The 19,343-nt window shown below is 43.3% G+C and overlaps 1 protein-coding gene across 22 annotated transcripts in view; it reads left to right on the forward strand.

Moving 5' to 3' along the window:
* Positions 1-19,343, forward strand: part of ADGRL2 (adhesion G protein-coupled receptor L2) — a 371,310-nt gene that overhangs the window by 280,673 nt on the left and 71,294 nt on the right. For all 22 annotated transcript variants that reach the window (XM_027683320.1, XM_027683316.1, XM_027683326.1 and 19 more), the window contains one exon: positions 17,488-17,701. In XM_027683320.1, the coding sequence (XP_027539121.1) occupies positions 17,488-17,701 (214 nt within the window). The remainder of the gene's footprint in view (positions 1-17,487; positions 17,702-19,343) is intronic.

Consider the following 19,343-nt stretch of genomic DNA (forward strand, 5'->3'; position numbering starts at 1 on the left):
CAGGAAAAAAAAAAAAGGAAGCCAGAGATTCCAGTTCATTGACTTATTCTGCTGGTGTCTCAGTGGTTACTTTTCATAAAGCACAGCCCTTCAGAACAGATTTAAGTTTTAGACTCCAAACTGTCAGGTATTTCATATTAGTGCCAAATTTGTTTTCCCGTGGTGAAACTGGCTCCACTGGGATGTTCTGCAGTGTCCCAGTTCCAGCAGCCCCACTGAGCAAGGCTTGAGCAAATTTAGCTCCTCTGTCTGTTCCACTGGCTGGGTTATTGCTGTGCAGGGGAAGGGAGATGATGGGAAAGCCCTTGGAAAGCTTCTCCCCAGCCAGCAAGGTGAGATATAACCCCTGCTTTGTGTGCTGGTGTGCCTCACCCAGGCTGTTCCAGAGCATCCAAGACCAGGAGGAAATGATTAAAACTGAACTTTAAAAATTGAAGCGTTTCTGATTTATAAGTCTGTAAAATCGTCGTGACAATGAGAAATGCTTTGTCTTTCAAAGTCATCAGCAGAGGTAACCTTTACAATTATCAGTCCCGTGCATCCAGGATGTTTTTGTGTTGAATCTGATAACCAACACAACTTTCATTTTTGTTTTGAGCTGGGGATTGTGAACTACATCTAATCCTGTCAGGGTCCTGGAAGGAAAGCAGGGAAAGAAAGAAAAGAGCCACAGGAACATTGTTCTGCATCCAGAGCTCGTTCCTCCACATAAAGTCTGGGTAGTTTTCACAAAGGGAAATTCTGTGGTTTGCTGCTTTGGAGTTTCAGTCTTGTCCTGCTGTCCCAGAAAGAGGCCTGTGGATAAGTTGCCTATAAATGAGCATCACAGCCAGTTTGTTCCACAGCGCCTTTAATTTTTTATTTCTGTTTTGCTTCCAGTCCTCTTTGCTTAATATAGTTGGTAATCTGTGAGGAAATACAGAACACATTGCCTCTATTTCTTAGTAGAGCAACATCAGTGGTAGCAGCAAAAAGAGGCTATTCAGGTAGGTGATGAAGCCTGAAGATGTAATTTCCCTAAAAGCAAGCTTAGGCCAATTAAAATTAATAACCATTTGTCATAACTGCAGCAGGAGAGGGTTGTGGATGTTTCTGCGTGATGCTGCACAGGGATGGATTAAAATTGCGTTTGAGCTCAGAACTGCAGGAAACTGCCCCTCTGCAGCTTAGTGGTACCACAGCCAGCCTAAAAAGCAGGCTCTGGGTGCCCTGCAGTGATCAGGGTGAGGCACAGAGGAGCTGGAGTTTGCAGCAGCACAGGGGGAGCATCCCCTTGGCTCCCACGGGCACAAACAGCCCCTGTCTCACCTCACACCAGTTGGTGTCACATAAAGGGTCAATAATGGTGCAAAAACTCCCCATGTGACAGCAAAGTTTAGTGAAGTCCAGTTTAGTGTGGTAGGGAATAAGAGGTTTGAGGGCTTTTGTTCAAAAAGGTGAAGACAAAAGATGATGGATGGATGCTGCTCAGAGGACGTAAAATCCTAAAGAATCAACAAATCAAATCGACCACCTGGAAAATCGTTCAGGGGAGAAATACCGGGTTGTTGTGGCTTCCCACCAACAGGAGAGGCTGAGGTGCTTTTTTCACAGTGGATTATGATGGAGCAGGTTCTGGGTAATATTGAACTCCTTCTCCAGCCTGTTGGGTCACTGGGAAAGCCAGTGACACTGTTCTTTAAATCCTGAAGGATGGGAAAGTCTTGGATGACAAAAACAGATTGTCACAGAGATGTTTAGCCCTAAAGGTTCAGGATCACTGGAATTTAGCAAGAGACATAAAAATAAACTGGTTTCTGTCACTGTGCTCGGGAATCCAGACTAATTTTTCAAATAAGAATAAAATAGTGGTAAGAGTGTGCCATAGTAAATTATCTGTAAATCAGCTAAAGGCCTTTTTTTCTTCTGATGGATGTACATGTGTGTTTTGCAAATGAATGTGTTTATATACAAATGGCACAATCATTTGCTTTTGCGTTATCTTTTCTGATGCAAACCTTTATTTATCTTTTTTTTTTTTTTTGGTAAAGTGATTGAATTTTTGGAGGCATGTACAGTGATAGGAATGTGCATTATTGTAATTGGTTGTAATTAATCAATAGTTGTACCTTTTTAACTGGGATGGCAACTACAGGGGCTTCTGTTTTTTAAATTATTTAGGAATAATTCTTCCTATATGTGACTTAAGTTTTATAGCTGTAAGAAGTATTTGGATTAAAGAATATTTTGAGCATATAGGAAGAGGCTGGAAGCCATTTCAGCCTGAATTATCTCATGATGCTCTTCTCCTATGAATTGCTTTGGAACAGAGATCAAAGTTGAATTTGCCCAAGCTCTCTTAGCTACCAAACACCTGCATTGTACTTCCTTGGAAGAGGAATATGGAAGGGATTTGGGTTGGGTTTGGAGGAGGGTTTATTTTGCTTTGGTTGAGCCTGCTCTGGAACAAACATTTGTTGCTTTTTGTGCCTTGCATGTCTGCAGATCTGTTGAACAAAGGATTTTACCAGTGTCCTTAGTTTATGTTAGAACAGTTAAATATTACTGTGTCTCACCATATGTTTTCTTGAGATGTTTGGTTTATCTCAAAACTGAAAAAAAAAAAAAGATGACAATTGCTAGAGTCAATAAAACTGAATAGCTTTCTCTGAGTAGCAGCTGAACAGACAGAAGAAAGTGCTGTTAGCATGCTGTACCCCTTTGAGTGATGGGTAAAAATAAATCTGTAAATTACATTTACCAAATGTGATGTCGTGATAAAGTTTGGGAATAATATAATGGGCATCCAGAGCGTCCCATTGAAACTTGGATCCTGAGCTGAATTCCTTGGGTTCTTTAAGTACTGAATGAAACAAAGATCATTGGAATATCATGCAGCAAAAAATTAAAATCATAAGGGTGTAACAGTCTTGTTACTTTTTACGTGTTTTGCTAACATTAAATATATAAAAATATGTTAAAGAAGATGGGTTTGGTGGTTGCTGCTTGGATTAGAGTAGGAATGAAAAGAAGTTCTGTCTATGGGTCAGTAGTTGCAGGAGTTTCAAACAAGAATCTTCTTTGAGAAATCTTTCCGGTGGCCTTTTTCTCTCTGTAGTTCCTAAAGGGAGTTTTTATGGGTTTTTTCCTTCTCACAATTCTTCCCTGTGTCTCCTGGTTTTCTTTTGCTTCAAGTCAGCCGGGAACATGATGTACTTGCCTGTTGTTCCTCCTGTTTCCTTACTTTGAAGATACTTCCTCTAAAACCTGCTTCAGGATTTCTTGAAGGATGAGATAGAGACACCAATATAGCTTTTCTCCCTTTTTGGCCTTCCTGGTGTTGAAGCCCTGAGAATTGCTTATGCTCAGAGTTTGGTGCGTGTCCAGCGGCGATGTGTGATTACACCAGAAACAGAAGGAAAAAACAAGTTTGGATATGTTTATAGAAGGTAATTATCATGGCAGAGGAAAAAGACAATGATGCATTGAGCCATCTGAATGACTTGGCGTGGAGTCAATTTTTAATCTGTTTCGTTGGGCCTTTGGAAGAATTTATTTTGTTCCTGCGCTTCCCTTTTCCCTGCTCGGGTCTTTCACAAGCAGCTTAACGTGTCCACGAGTGCAAGGAATCCCTGCTCCCAGGAGGATGTGCTCAGGGGAGAGGGGGCACAGGGGAGCTGGGAATGCCTGGGACCTGTGAGTGAAAGGAATTCCTGCTCCTAGGAGGATGTGCTTGGGGGAGAGGGAGCGCAGGGGAACTGGGAATACCTGGGCTGAGGTGACCAGGCTCTCAGGGTGTTAGCATCAGGAAATTAGGAATGCCTTTCCAGGGAGCACAGCTGCTGTCAGTGGCACTGCAGGGGCAGTCCCATTCCAGGCAGTCCCGTTCCAGGTGGGATGTTGATGGTGGAGTGCTGGAGCTCCTGGTCCGTCCCAGTCTGACGCCGCCCAGCCTGAGCTCCCTCCCTGAGAGGAGCAGAAAAGCCACTTTCTCAGTCTCTGACCAGAATGCTTGATAAGGCTCCATGTCAAAAAGGGCAAGATTGGGCTCACAGCAATTATGGCAGAGGCATACTGGTTTCCTTGACAACCAGATGGAGGATTCTTTGTGATTTATTATTTACCACTTCAAACTCTCGTTCTCTGATTTAATTAGGGAGAGGGATTTCCATAAGTCCCCTCCCTGCCAAATTTGAATGCCCCCCAATATTGCTGTGAGCAGCTACACCTATCCCACGTTGGTGTTGCTCTAAACCAGCTACAAATGAGGCTTGGTGTTGTTCAGTGTTTGGGATTTTAGGCAGGTTGCTCAGAACTGCAATTCAGTGGACATTATGTCGGGTAGTGACTCGTTAATCTGCACTTACTAGCAGGGATAACAGACCTCCTGACCCTCTCCCCTCTCTCCCCCAGGTTTTTCAGAGGCAGGGGACTGCAACAAGTGACGCTTTTCAATTGTCCTCAGAGCCCTGGGAAAGATAAAATGGCATCTGCAAGTGCCAGTTTCCCTTGCTTGGGCAATTCACATTATTTTCTCCTTGAAGGCTTTATTAGCAAAATACATCAGCCACTGTGGTGTAAACAAAGAGTGTATTTTGATATTTGGGAGGCTTTTACTACTGCCAGTGGGATAGCTGCTGGAAACAGAAAACCTATCCTAAAATGTGGCTAAGGAGGGGGAGTACAACTAGTCTGTTCTAACATCACTTGTATTTCAAATATGTATTTCCCATGTTTATAAAGCATTGACCGAGTTGTGATGTACAGCACCCGTTCTAAATTTAGTAATTCGGAATAGAATTTTGAACACAACAATGTAATAGAGATTTTTATTCAAATGTCACTGGCAAATTTGAATCATTACGTATCAAGACTGAAATTGGGTCCTCCAAAGGGCATTTTCTCTTAAAGTACTTTCCTGGGTTGCATATTTTTTATTTCGTATTCAGCATGAGGAGTCTGCTGCGTTTAATAAAATAAAATGAAGGTCATAGAAGATCACTAGTTTTCCCATAATGTGTCTCAGTAGATGACTGGAAAAAAAAGGCAGCGTTTGAAATGGGTTGAGGATCTTCCGTGCAGACTCTATAGAAAATTTGTGTCATTTTTTAATTACAGGGAGGATTTCTTTTCTTAATTGTGTTTATTTCACTACATATAAGTCTCTCAGCTGTGCCACCTCGGTTTTAATTTCAAAAGTGTGTACACGTTTTGTCATCTCCACCTCAGGGAGTTCCTGAAGTGAGTCAAAAGGTGTTGCTCTTCCCATGCTGGGGCTGAACGTGGAGCTCATTGAGTCAATAAAAAGACAGTGACCCAAACACTCCGGTGTGTCCTGGCTCCCTCTGCCCCAGTGCCCCATCAGGCTGGGGAGGGAAGTTGGCTGCTGGAGACACTTCTTTAAAATGGAGTAGCCTAATGAAGCTCATTAATGCCTTTTTCATTAGAACAAGAATATTGAGTGTCCGGGTTAAATTCTAAAAAATCTGTCCTGCTCTCATCGAGGTTAATGACAAAGCTCCCAACGATATTAGTGATGCAGGAGGAGAACTTAATTGAGGTAATTAAGATTCTGCTTACCTAAAATTCCCTATTATTTTCAAGCAGATAAAATATTACAAAATTGCTGCTGTGAACAGTTGTGTAATGTTGGATCTCAACACATCCTTCAGAGGTGACAGCAATTCAGTGGGAGATAATACTATTCCTGTATTTTGCATTTGATTCGTGCAGTACCCTTGTAAGCTCCTGGGGGCTTATGTGTGTGAAAACCATTGTGGAAAATAGGGTTCTTTTTGGGTTTGGAGCTCAAACACTGCCTTTATTGTATATTTAAGGATAACATGGGCCATACCTTGCTGAATCAGAGCAAGGATCTGGAGTTCAAAGTCAGCAATGGCAGAGGTGGCACTGCAGTGGTGGGATATACAATACAAAATACAATAGCACAGCGTGGGGTTGTATAAGTTGCAGAGAACAGTTTCATTAAATGCAGCTTTGTGGTGCTGCAGACTCACACAGTCATTGTTTGGACCAAAAAGAGATGCAGTTTGCTTACTGAGTGGAATAGATGGGATATCCAGCTTTGGTGCCTTCCAGGGAGCCCAAAGCCTGTGTTATAAATGATTATGTCAGGATGCCTGATTTAAATAGTTACCCTAACACCTGCTCATCCCTGCCTTCTTTGCACACCCCTGACCTTCTCCTTCCCCCCTTGGCATCCCCAGCAGATGAACAGCTCCCTCCTCAATTAGGCTCCATAATGGCAGCTTTGATCCCGCTCCCATGATCCATGATCATGATCATGTGGAAATCACCTTGCTTGGGAAAGCAGCAGGGATGGATGGGACTGGGTGGGCAGGGGAGGGACCCTGGGGGGACATGGGCAGCATCCCCTGGGATGGCAGAACCCACCCATCTGCCTGTGCCCCTGAATCAGCCCCTGATCAGCACCACACAGGGCTCTGGGCAGCAAAGAGAGCAATTATTTAGGTGGTGAGGAAAGGAGTGGAGCAGTCAGATCTTCACTGCACAGCTCTCTGCTCCTGGAATACTGGCCTTGGATGTGCAGGGAAAGATTTCTTTAGGAGAAAGCTGTGACCTGGGACAGTGAGGCACCATGCAAAATACATTAATTACTGAGGAAATTGCCTTCCACACCTGTAGTTACGGTGCAGCACTTCTGTCTCGCTGCTTGTTGGGTTTATACTTGAGCACCTAACAGTGATTTTTTTCCCGTGGTTTGGTGCTTTTCTAGCCCTTTATTATGGGTTGTATTAAGATCAATGAACAGCTTTGGAAGCACAGTCTTTCAGCTGTTAGATGTGTGCTGCTAAATTGAAGTAATCAGCAAATGAAAAGTTCTCCTTTCTGTGTTGTGTTAGTGTCTGTTCATCCCTTTTGTTACTTCCTAATGTAAGTAGTATTAAATGTGGAACTTTTATCACATAATTATGGAAAATTGTTTCCTTTCTGTCTTAGTGCTCAGAGATTTCAGGGATCCTGATTTTTCATTTATTTCATTTGAGCATTCATTAGCTGGTTCTCAGAAGCTGAGAGCCTTCTTGCCATACACCTTGTGACAGTTGGTGAGGGAGGCAGACAAATTCCAGGACTGAAAACCAGAATTCAAACACAGAAGCCCTGAATTTGAGTCCAGGTGGAATTTAACGATCCTGTCCCTTCATCTCCCTTGTCTTTCATTTTGCAGTGATACCCAGTTCCTTTATAGGTGATGAGCAGCAGTTTGACAGGGTAGAAAAGGTGCCTGCTTCTGTTATTTACTCTGGAAATGGGACCTGTGTTGCCATTCTCACTCCCTGCTGCCCAGGGAGCGTGTTAGAACTGTGTATCTTCCTCAGTTATTTATAAAAGTGAAATAATTTTCCTTTCTTCGTGCAATTTATTTTTCAGAGGATGCTCTCAAGCATCTTATGTAAGATTATTCCACGATTCACAGAATGTGCCAGAACCTTAAGTATGTTGTAAAAACTATGGGTTGTGTGTCCCTCTCCTCTCTATAACAGTCTTTCAGAAGTCCACAAATATTTCATAGAAGGTAAGGTCAGGAGGAAAACCTTTCACTCTGACAGGTATTTTCCAAGATTGCTTGCTCCTCTTGTCTCATATCTATTTATGGGAACAGTTAAAGTGATGGCACATTTACCTTGAAGTCCATTCCTCACCTGGCTCTCCTTGTTTTGGGAAGGCATGACTGTGGATTTTGGGTTATGTTTCCACTGGTTCTCCTTGCTGCTCCTGAGTCCTCTGCAATGTTTCAGGAGCTGAATGAGAATGCTGAATGAGAGGGGGTTGCTGTGCTATTTGCATACTCATAAGCACTCCTTAAGCAGCTTGCCCTCATTAAAATTAACCACATCATTTTTCCACTGTAAATTACACTGTGACAATTGACTCCACCCATCGTTTTATTGAAACAAAAGAGAGTATATGAACTCTTATATTGTTTCTTGATTCCATTTGTAATGAATATATAATTCTGTTGTAAACAAGAAAGTGCCCCCTTTGTAATTTTATGGCTGTGATCTCAGATATTGCCATATGATAGCAATTGTACAATAATTAAATCTGTGGTGGTTTTTTAGCACTGGGGCTGTATTTGGTATTTTAAACTCTGGCACTCGTAGAATAACATTTTCTTTAAAATGAGCCAGAATTATCAGGTATTTTAGTGAGATGAAATGTTTTCCTTCCTTACATAGGGTAGGCTATATTTGATTTAAGAAGGCAGTGTACACAGGACACCAGGGGTTATTACTGGCACCCAACATGTCACCTGCTGGGATGATTTGACTTCCACCAATGCACATATTCCCAGGGAAATTATACAACTCTTCATGGCTTCTATCAACCTCTGAGCTGACAAGGCTTTGGGATTCTTAATGATGGGAATAAAAGCATATTTCTTTTGTCAGCTGGTCAGTCTGAATACTGCTGATGGAAGTTCCACTGTCTTCCTCTTCCTCTGCCCCTCCTCAACACGTGGTTTCCAATCAAAAATGATTGAGATAACTGGAAGTATAAATTGTTGTCAAAATACAATTTTGTAGAAAATAAAAAGAATATTTATTTTTATTCTGCTCCCGGTATCCTGTGCCGAGGAAATAATTCAATGGGAAATCCTGTTGACACAACATTTCTGACACATCAGCCTTTGTGTGTCTTTACCTCCCTTTCTTGGGGGTTGTTTCTGATTCAGAAGCTTCTCCTTCCTGACAGGTGGTGTGCTCAGAGAGTTCACAGTGGGTAAACTGGAGATAACCCTCCAGGAGGGGGGTTTACAGAGACCATGGGACTTACTTGCCTTGAGAAATTTGGAAGATGCAACGTATTTAATGGCGAGAAAGAAAAGGGTAGAGTGCTTGCTGTGGGCTGGCAGAGGATCAAGTGTGTGTGATGGGAAGGAAAAAAAAGGAAGGAGATTCTTGCAGGCTGAGAACAGACATCTGGCTGGCAAAAGAGAAGAAATATCATTGACAGATGAATGCTGTTTTAAACTGGGATAATTTTAGATCAAGAGGGCAAAGTCTTGCTCTCATGCATGCAGCTCCCACTGAAAGGGGTGGGAAAGGTGCATGCAGATGAGAATAAAACGTGGTTCTAGGTGAGAACTGAAGAACACGTATTTTTATATTAGATATTTAGACTTTCATGTTTAGATCACGTGGTTTCCATCTGCCATATGCAGGCACTGCTAAAACGCTGCCAGGAACCAGGCTCTGGTTTGGTGACTTTCATTAAAGGAATTAGTGGTTTCTCTCCAGTTTCAGTGTGGCTGGATTCAAAGTGCAGGAGCCCATTTTCACAGTTTAGCATTAATTAGCACTCTAATGGCAGCCTCAGCAGGCAGGTGAAGGATTAAATGGGCATGAAGACCAAACTGTTCTCTTTTCCCCTAGTGGAGATTCCTTCCAGACAGTGTTGGGACTGTGTGGGATGTGTGCAGGTGATTGCAGGACTGTGTCTGCAGGTCTGTCTCATCCTCTTTCCTCTCCTGCTATTAAGTGCACACACACACACAAACCCTCACAAAAACACAGTCCAAAAAAGCCCTTTAATTGTGCCCCCTCAGAGACACATCCTTGCCCTCCTGAGCGAGGGGTGAGAGCTGTCTGGGAGGATTCCCCTGAGCTCCTTGGCAGCCGTGCAGGGAGGGATCCCCGCTGTCAGTGCTGCTGCTCACTTCAGGTTTTGCTGAATCATTCCACAAGGCACAGAAAGTAGGTAAAGCCCTGGCTCTTTTTTTTTTTTTTGCTGAAGAGAGCCTCATAGGGTTATTTTTGAGAATTGCACGGAGGCTGGAAAACGTAGAAGGAAAATTGTAATGAGTTTCAGTGAACCTGGGAGGCAGGACCCGTCCTGGTGTGAGTCAGAGGGTGTGACTCTGGCCCCTCTCCTGAATTTCATTAAGCAGACATACGTACTTTATGTTTATGCATGCTGAATATTAAGCATACAATTACAGAAAATTACTTGCAGATGTAATTCTGCTGCTCGCACCGAATCTTGAAAGACATTAAAATTTGACAGAGATTTTTAAAATTTTAATTTTTTGAAAGACTAAATCGTGTTCAAATAAAACGTAAAAAATATTTCTAAAAAGCCTTCATTAGATAATTAAGATTTTTAAAAGCTTTTATTGATAGCAGTTCGTATTTCTGGTTTGTAAGAGATAGGTTTCCAGATTTCAGTCAAGTAATTAAAATATGAAACGTCTGAAAAACAGAGTTCTAGAAAGCAGTGTTAAGAATCACCCCTCACAGCTCATTTATTCAGTGAAGAAGTTGCTTTGCCTCCATGTAATTTAAATGGTCAGGTCTGTTCCTTTGGACTCTGTGCCTCTTTGTTAAAGTTCAGGTAATGAGACACTTCCATCTACCTTGTTTTGCATTAATCCTGTTTTTATGAACGAGTTTGCAATAAAGGAGGAAGATGTCTCTCCCTAGAAAATAGATTTCCCTCGCTAAATAATCCCTTTTCTCTTGGTGTCCCCTCCTTCCAGCATCTTAATTGCCAAGAATGGGTACATACATAAATTGCAGAGAGTATTTTTGCAGTGATTGCTTCCTGCTCAGTGTGACCCCAGTGAACAGAGGGGTTTGTGTGCCTCCCCTCAAAGAGGAGCTGTGAACTCCAGACCTCTGGGCTGTGTCAGCAGCTCTTGCTGTGCCAGTGTAATCTTTTAATAGACATGATTGCCAGAGTGTCTTCTTTCCTTCAAAGACAGAACCAGAAAGCACAGTTGTCATTTCAATTGCCTCTGTCCTTGTAGTAGTTGGTAGTGATCTGCTGACCAGGATTGGGTAATTTAAAAGCTGTTTAACAAAATAACGTGCTTGTCTGTGTGAAATACATACAGTGCTGAGAGAGGGGAGAAAACTCTCCTTCCACAGAGTTCTTTAGGAACTGCAGGATGCTGAGGCTTGTCTGTGGGATTGTAAAAGCTTTGCAGGGCCCATGTTGAGCACTTGCATGATTTTCAGATGGCAGAGTGTGTTCAGCTGTCTCCCTGCACCCTCCTGTGTGTGCACTTCACTGGAGAGGGAGAGGATTCTCAGCACAGTTCTCGTCGGGCTTTGCATTTGTTCAGTCTCTATTATTGAAATGCTGCCCAGGACGCATCACTTCATCTCATGTGGAACTTAAATCATCACGTTGCATGATATGGTAAAATAAAAGAGATTGTGAAAGAGACAACTGTAAACATTCTGCTTGAAAAGATGTGCTCTTTTCAAAAGACCTTTCTGTTACAGCCAAATAACACGAGAGGCAATATTTCCTTCCTCACAGAGACATATATATATATTTATTTCTGCAGAGATTTGTTTTGGATTCTCAGTTCTTCCAGTATCTGCGTTTTTGAAATAATTTTGTATTTCCATGTTGACTTTCTCTATGCTTTAAGTTTTAATCAAAGGTTCCTTGCTTCTGATGTTGAGTACTGATGTTAGCCTGTTTACATTCCACTGTTTTTCCTCTGCATGGGGTGAACATTCAAATGTGGTGGTGCCTTTTTGCTTTTATCTACCAAACTTAGCTCGCTCTCTTATTATTGACAGCTCAGAAAGATGGTATGCAAGTGGGCAGGATGCTGTGAATTATTAACTTTTCTTTGCACTTTGACAAATTTAGGTTATCCTTGTAAAGACAAATAGTTTCTCTGGAGGAACCAAGACAGTAGAAGGGTAAATAAGGCATTGCAAACTCCAGTTAGAAATTTTTAGCCAGATATGAATTTACCATATTTTTGAAATGTGATTCTGAGTTAGTCCTTTCATAGAACTTGTATTTTTTATTTGATATACTAAAATATCAGAGGAAAGATATTTGTTTGTGATGTTTCCTTTCATTTTGTTTTTCTACGTGCATTGATCAATAAAGTATTAAAGAATGTATATTACCACTAAAAATCCCCTCTACCTTTTTTCCTCGGAAATGCGATTTTGCAAAAGCAGTTTATTTTCTTCTCTCAGTAAAGAGCCTGCACTCAACTAATCTGTAGGCAGATATGGAGTGCAGGAAACATATGTTTGCCAGGAAGCTTTTCTATAATCAAAAATGGTCAGCAGGACAAAAACAATGCTCTTTTTCTCATTAGATATTAATCTTCTTCCATTCTTGAAAAAAAATAAAATAAATAGTCACATCCAGCAGTGATTAATGTACACAAAGAGTGAATCAGAGACAGCATATGGTGCCTGTGGTAGGAGAGGTTTGCTCAAGTCAGTGTTTAGGTTGTGCTGGAAGTCCCAGCCCAAGCACCAGGAAGGTCTTTGCGGCTGGGGAGCATTTTGTGTCTCTGGGTGGCAGCAGCAGGGGCTGTGTCAGCCTGGGCACAGCTTGTCTTAGAGCCTTTAGCAGGAAGAGGAGTGTGCTGGTTTAAAAGTGAACCAGCAGGGGAAATGAACCCAACTCAAAGGAGAGATTATAAGTCAGAATAACAATTTAATAAAATAATACAATAAATACGATCATACAGACAAACAGTTGGGTTTAACCCACAAAACCCAAATGTATAACCCAGCACCCTGGGGCAGGAACAGAGTGGTGTTTGTTGGGCCCCATGAGCCCAAAGTAAAGGGAGAGGGGAAAAACCTGTTGGTGAGAGTGCTGGTGCAGTCTGGGCAAGAGTGGTGGTCTCAGTCTGGTTGAGAGTGGTGGTCTCAGTCTTCCTCTGGATCCCACGAGTGGTTAAAAAATCCCAAGACTCCAAGATTATATATCCTCCAGTTCAGGCAGGAATGCCCAGTACTCCCCTCACCACAGTGGGTGTGAGGACAGGAGCACCCTCCTGTCTCCCAGTTCCACACTGGGTGTGAGGACAGGAGCACCCTCCTGTCTCCCAGTTCCACACTGGGTGTGAGGACAGGAGCACCCTCCTGTCTCACAGTTCCACAGTGGGTGTGAGGACAGGAGCACCCTCCTGTCTCACAGTTCCACACTGGGTGTGAGGACAGGAGCACCCTCCTGTCTCACAGTTCCACACTGGGTGTGAGGACAGGAGCACCCTCCTGTCTCACAGGCCTCTGAACACCCAGTTTACAGCCTGAGGGGTCAGGGCTGCTCTGGGCAGAGGGTGTAAATGGTCTGTTGAGAACAGTTTCTGGGCAATGGCATGGAAGGCTCTAGAATACACAGTTTTGGGTTACACCCATCCAGTGATGAACTGGTCCCAGCTGTTCTAACTAGGACAAGGAGGAATGGTGATTTTGGCTGCCAAACAAAATAGGATTGTTCCAGGTACAGCAAGGCAAGCAGCAGGTGGAGTGGAGGTTGGTTAGAAAATGCAGCACTAGGAATACTCACCCGGAATGGCGTTGGAGATCCAAAGTTACTGGTGACAACATCCATTACTGACAGAGCCCCACACTTGAGCCTGAGAAACTCTGGAATGATGCTGGATCATTCAGATGGTGGTTGCTCAGCCTTCCATCCCGTGGCAGTGCATCTGTTTATCGGGAATTATCTCCTGAATGTAAATGAATTTCAGTCCTAAGTCATTGCACCTGTTGCCAAGAGGTATTTATTCCAATCACTTGCCTGAAGCACGGGGAGTTATTGCTCGACGTTTTATAGCTCCAAAAGAAGCTGTCGTTTCAAAATCATTTGTTCAGAGAGGAGAAAATGGAGCAAAACAGTTCATTTTACCCTAAGCACTGCTATTTGGCAGTATTCACATTTGCACGGCACAAAGCTGCAATATTGATTTTTCGCTCACAGGGCCTCCCACAAGTTCTTTCTTCGATTGTCAGGATTGCAAGATGGATTGAATTACACTTTGCTTGTTGATACACTTATTTTTTCTTTGGTGATAGGAGAAAATTGCAAATAAAGCTTCAGCATAAAGATCACAGCGGCTCTGCCAGTGGACTTCAAATTTATTTATTTTATTTAGTTAAAATTCTTTCTGCGCCATAGAGATTCCTTAGAGCAGCATTCCCACCTAGCACGCACCGCGTTGTTTTGCTTTATTGCTTTCTGCTTTTGCAATGTAACACCTACATTGCAATCTCAGGCGTGTCCTCTGTTGCCTGTGAAGTGATCTAACCTCGCTCTAGTATTTTTTTGTGTTTGTTCTAAAACAGAAGTTCTAATACAGAACTTCTCACGGATGCCTGCAGGGGGAAAAATTGCAGGATGAAACACATTCGTAGTCCTTATAGTGGCTGCCACAGATGATGAAATAAGATTTGCAGGGAGCTGATTTCTCTGTAGCAAGCTGCAGAGGTGTCGTGTTTGAATTCAAGATATTCCCAGGCAGAAGTGGAGCCTGTGCTGTGGGATCCGTGAGGTCGGTGCCCACCTCATGAGCCAGGAGCAGCCTCTGCCCTCCTTGTATTAATTTGCTGCATGGGAGGAACACGGAGGGTGTAAATGTGACGGGCTCGTGTTTCAGCTCTTCCCAGCTCTCAGCTCGTGACACTTCAGCAAGCCTCTAATAATAGTGGTTGTTATTGCTCATGGTGTGTGCTCATGGCTGGACTGGTGGCCAGGAGCGAGCTGGGGATGGAACCTGGTGCTTTCCCCCCCCCCATAAGCAAACCCTGAAATGTGCTGGCGGGGTAACAGGGATGCTTTCATGTAGGATACAGTCCCACAAAATATTAGGTAAAGGCAGAGCTGGTCACTGGGCTCTGGCCTTCTGCTTCCCCTGTGCCAGGGGAATCCACAGCAAGTCCAAGATCTGCTCCTTCTGGAACTCACAGGTTCTTCTGCAGTGGGGTCACACCAGCCCCTTGTGTCAGATCATACACAGGGGGTACAAAGGCTGGTGCCAGGGGAAGGCAGGGGCGTGCAGCTACTGGAGGGGTGGATGGGGGGATTGACTCTGGCTGCTCGGGAGCCACATCCCAATAGTTATAAAAAACTATCCATGATGGTTATAAAAAACTTTATTTTTGCAGCCCGAACAGATAATCATCTTCATACGGTGGGAGTTTTAATCCACAGATCATTAATTCAATAGAAAAAGTGACAGCCTCTGGTTCGTGTGAAAATTTCCTATCAAAGGGTTATCTCGAGTTGTCTTGTGAGTTTTTTTAGATCTTATTTCCTTGCCTCTTCTAACACATCGTACTTTCTAAGAAAAGTTTATTTTCTTTGCCTTCAAAACACCGTAGAGCTCCAACTTTCCATGTGTAGGAGCTGTTTGTCTGTGCTGTCACAACTGGTCTCCAGCAGCCTGCACTGAAATATTAATGGCCTTGTGCTTCTGTATTGCGAAGACATTTTTAAAAAATAGGAAATATCTATAATTCTAGTAAAAATTTAGGAAGGATTTGCTGTTTTAAAGAAATAGGATCTTGGCACTACCATGTTACCCAGCTTGTCTTCCAAAAGGCAGTAATGCACATAGATTTGTAAGAAACAGGAATACTCTGTTTGATAATAATCCATCAGTAACTGTGTACAAGAAACTGTAGTATACAGACAGTTTTTCTTCTGATGTAATATATTTTTTGCATAAAGAAATGTCTCTGAAAGACTAAGCATGTGGATGAATAGCTGAACCTTGTTTTGTTTCTAAAGTATTTTGTGCTGCTTCACTGGAGAAGTTACTTATTTTTAGAAATTCTCTTATGTAGAGAAAACATTTTAAAAGTGAGAATTCCATGAAACACATGTATCATTTTTGGGAGGGGGAGATTTTGTTCAGTACACATCTGCAGTTTGTGGTACTAATCATTTCTATATTTGTTCAAAATCTTATCTGTATGTGGTTTAATTTATGTAAAAGACATAGTGAGGGGCACTGAAGTTCAGCCAGGTAAAGCATCAGCATGTCTATTGGATCAAGTCACAAAATAGTGAAGCAAAAGGAACCAACTCTTCCTGGAGAGAGTGAGACACAAAGTAAGAAAGACTAATGAAGTTGGAAGTTGGAACTATGGCTTTAGGTTTCTTGGTGGTTGTTTTGTTTTCTTCTTTTAAAATCACTTCTGCAAATCCTGCCTGCTCTGCTGCCTGCAGACACAGCCTGTCTGACTGTGCCCAGGGAGGGGAGGCAGGAGCAGAGAGAACAGAGGTGGGCAGTGGAACGTGCAGTGTAGTCATGCAGACAGGCTCCACTGTCTGCCTGGACCAGGATCAGGAGCAGTGACAAGGAATTTCCTCCTTTCCCAGATTGAGGACCCAGCAGTGGTGCAGGGATGTGACAGTTCCATGAAAGATGCTCCTCTTGACGTGGTACCAGGTCAAACTGTGTGAGGGTGCCCTGCCTTCAGCACACTGACTTGGTGTTATAATATAACATATTATATAATATTATATATAACATTTTCATGTTCTCACACAAAGCAAATGTTAAACCCACGATTCCTGAAGAATACGTAGGAAAAGACATTTTGCAGCAGCAGAGCTTTGCACGTGGCTGTTTGTGGCATGAACACCTGCTAAGGGTACAGCAGAGAGGGCACTCACCCTGGCTGCTGTGCCAGGGGAAGGGATGAGCATCCCTGAGCCCTCAGCACAGCCAGGAGACATGGATGGAAATGCTCCAAGCCATGGTGACCTTCCCCTGTGCTGCAGATGATCCTCCTCTGCCCAGCACTTTCAGCTCTCGGGCCTTACAGCCCAAAATGGGCTCACCCTCAGCAAACAGTGAGAACCAGGAATTGTCCAGCCTCATCTGAACCACCCACCTCCAAGGAACCCCAGAGAGGCCAATCACCCCCAGGGTGATGTTGTAGTGGAGGAAAGGTGATGCCAGCTGGGAGTGGGTTAGTGCTGATGTGACAGAAAAGGAGGAGTCCAATGCCATTTATCCTTTGGGTTCAATCCCCTTGTGCTGGTTTAAAAGTTAACCAGCAGGGGAAATGAACTCAACTCAAAAGAGAGATTATAAGTCAGAATAACAATTTAATAAAATAATACAATAAATACGATTATACTGACAAACAGTTGGTTTTAACCCACAAAACCCAAATGTATAACCCAGCACCCTGGGGCATGAACAGGGTGGTGTTTTTTGGGCCCCCTGAGTCCAAAGTAAAGGGAGAGGGAAAAAACCTGTTGGTGAGAGTGGTGATGCAGTCTGGGCAAGAGTGGTGGTTGCAGTCCAGCTGAGAGTGCTGGTCTCAGTCTGGTGATCTGCAGTCTGGTTGAGAGTGGTGGTTGCAGTCCTGTTGAGAGTGGTGGTCTCAGTCTTCCTCTGGATCCCACGAGTGGTTCAAAAAGTCCCAAGACTCCAAGATTATCTATCCTCCAGTTCAGGCAGGGATGCTCAGTACCTCCCTCAGAGTGGGGGGTTCCTTAATGAGTGTGAGGACAGGAGCACCCTCCTGTCTCACAGGCCTCTGAACACCCAGTTTACAGCCTGAGGAGTCAGGCTCTATGTGCAGATGGTGTAAATGGTTCATTGATGACAGTTTCTGGGCAATGGCCTGGAAGGCTCTAGAATACACAGTTTTGGGTTACACCCATCCAGTGATGAACTGGTCCCAGCTGCTCTAACCAGGACCCCCCTTTTCCCCTTTGTTTCCCTGGCAGGGTTCAGCCGAGCAGCGCTCCCGTTCGGTTTGGTGAGGAGGGAGCTCTCCTGTGAGGGTTACTCCATCGACCTGCGGTGCCCGGGCAGCGATGTCATCATGATCGAGAGTGCCAACTACGGGCGGACTGACGACAAGATCTGTGATGCTGACCCCTTCCAGATGGAGAACACGGAGTGCTTCCTGCCAGACGCCTACAAGATTATGACACAAAGGTAAAAACATGCAGAGCATGTTGAGGACCAGAGAGGAGAAATGCCTGGATTAATAGAGAGAGAGTTATGTACTCTCTGTATGTAACTACTATATCCTGAAGGAAGTGTTGAGTTGCAGTTGCCACTTTGCTATTCAGGTAGTATTATTTCTATCTAATATAAACTACCAGTTGCAATAAGAAGGGTTTTGGTTTTTTTTCCTCATTTTGCGAGCAAAGGTTGAAAGGCAGGAAGATAACTGCAAAGAGAATAAAACAATTCACTTATTTGGAGATTCCCTATCTCCTTGTCTTTCAGGTGGTCAGACAACCCTCAGAATGGTACCAAATGGCTGCTGCATTTTTCAGTAAATGAAGTGAATCACTGCTGTAGTTCCCACCCAAAAAATGCAACCAGTGGAAAATGTCAGAGTGATGACCTGGCAGGGTGATTATGTGTCATTGTACACGTGTGTTTAAGCACACATGTGCACATAAGCACAAGTTACATTCTCTCAGTGGCAGCAGCTGTCATTCAGAGACAGGAGAACCCACAGAATCACAGAATCATTTAGGTAGGGAAAGACTTCTCAGGTTATGGAATCCAACCATTAGCCTGGCACTGCCAAGTCCACCTCTAAACCATGTCCCCAGGTGCCAGTAAATGTATTTTTAGTACAAAAGGTGCATCAGGGCTCAGACTCACAGAAGGTCCTGTGCTAAAGGCTGTGTGCAGGCAGCACTCACCTCATGCTGAGAGTTGTGGAAATGTCAGCACAAATCAGTCCCTGGCACTGCTGCTGCCCTAAACTGCAAGCCTGGAGAAGTTCAGCCTTGCTGGGAAGTTTTCCTCCCAGTGCATTTTTTCCCAGGGTGAGGAATCTGAACGAAAAGGAGATGGGAATAACCTGGGAGCTTTCTGGTGTGTGTACACAGATGTGTCAGGGGAACGTGCAGGTTGTCCTGCTGTGCTGCATTGCCTCTGCTTGGTTGGACCTCAGAACACTCAGTAACAGGGTCACCTCTCCAAATAATCTTCCATTTCCATTTACCAATTCACTCAAGTTGTCATGAGTGGGACTCTTACCATTTTTTATTATTTTTATGTGAATATGAGGATGTTTTCTACTTCTGTAGTCAGATATTTCAGACTTCAATTTCAAATGCTGGAGGTAAATTAAGGATATCAGGCCTTTTATTCCTCTTCAGTGTTGAACCTGTGACTTGTTCTGTGATCAGTAGGGAAAGGCTCCATTGCTACACTAGTAAAAAAGGTAATATAACTTCTTTAAATCATGTTTGAATTATCTTCTTGTGGTTCTAGTTCGCAGTTGTTAATTAGATCAAGCCAGATTTCCATTGAGACTGCAGCAGCAGTGTCATCATCCTCTAATCTGTCAACTCCCTTTGAAACCACCTTCAATTGCTTTTGTAAATGTAGTGCCTCTCTGTAGACTTCCTTGTTGTGTAAAATGCATGTTGTGTTTTGATCAAAGTCTTCCTCATGTTCACTGCAAATATACAGATTAAGGTAGTCAGAGACAAATACAGAGGCACAATCTTGCTTGAAGTGACATCAGACTGTTACTGGAAAGCTGAAATTTCAATCCTTCCCTTTCAGTTAATCAACTGTAAGGTTATGATAGCACAGGGTATTTTTGAAC

This window comes from Neopelma chrysocephalum, unplaced genomic scaffold (assembly GCF_003984885.1).
Source record: "Neopelma chrysocephalum unplaced genomic scaffold, ASM398488v2 Primary Assembly neopelma1_64, whole genome shotgun sequence".
NCBI lineage: Eukaryota > Metazoa > Chordata > Aves > Passeriformes > Pipridae > Neopelma > Neopelma chrysocephalum.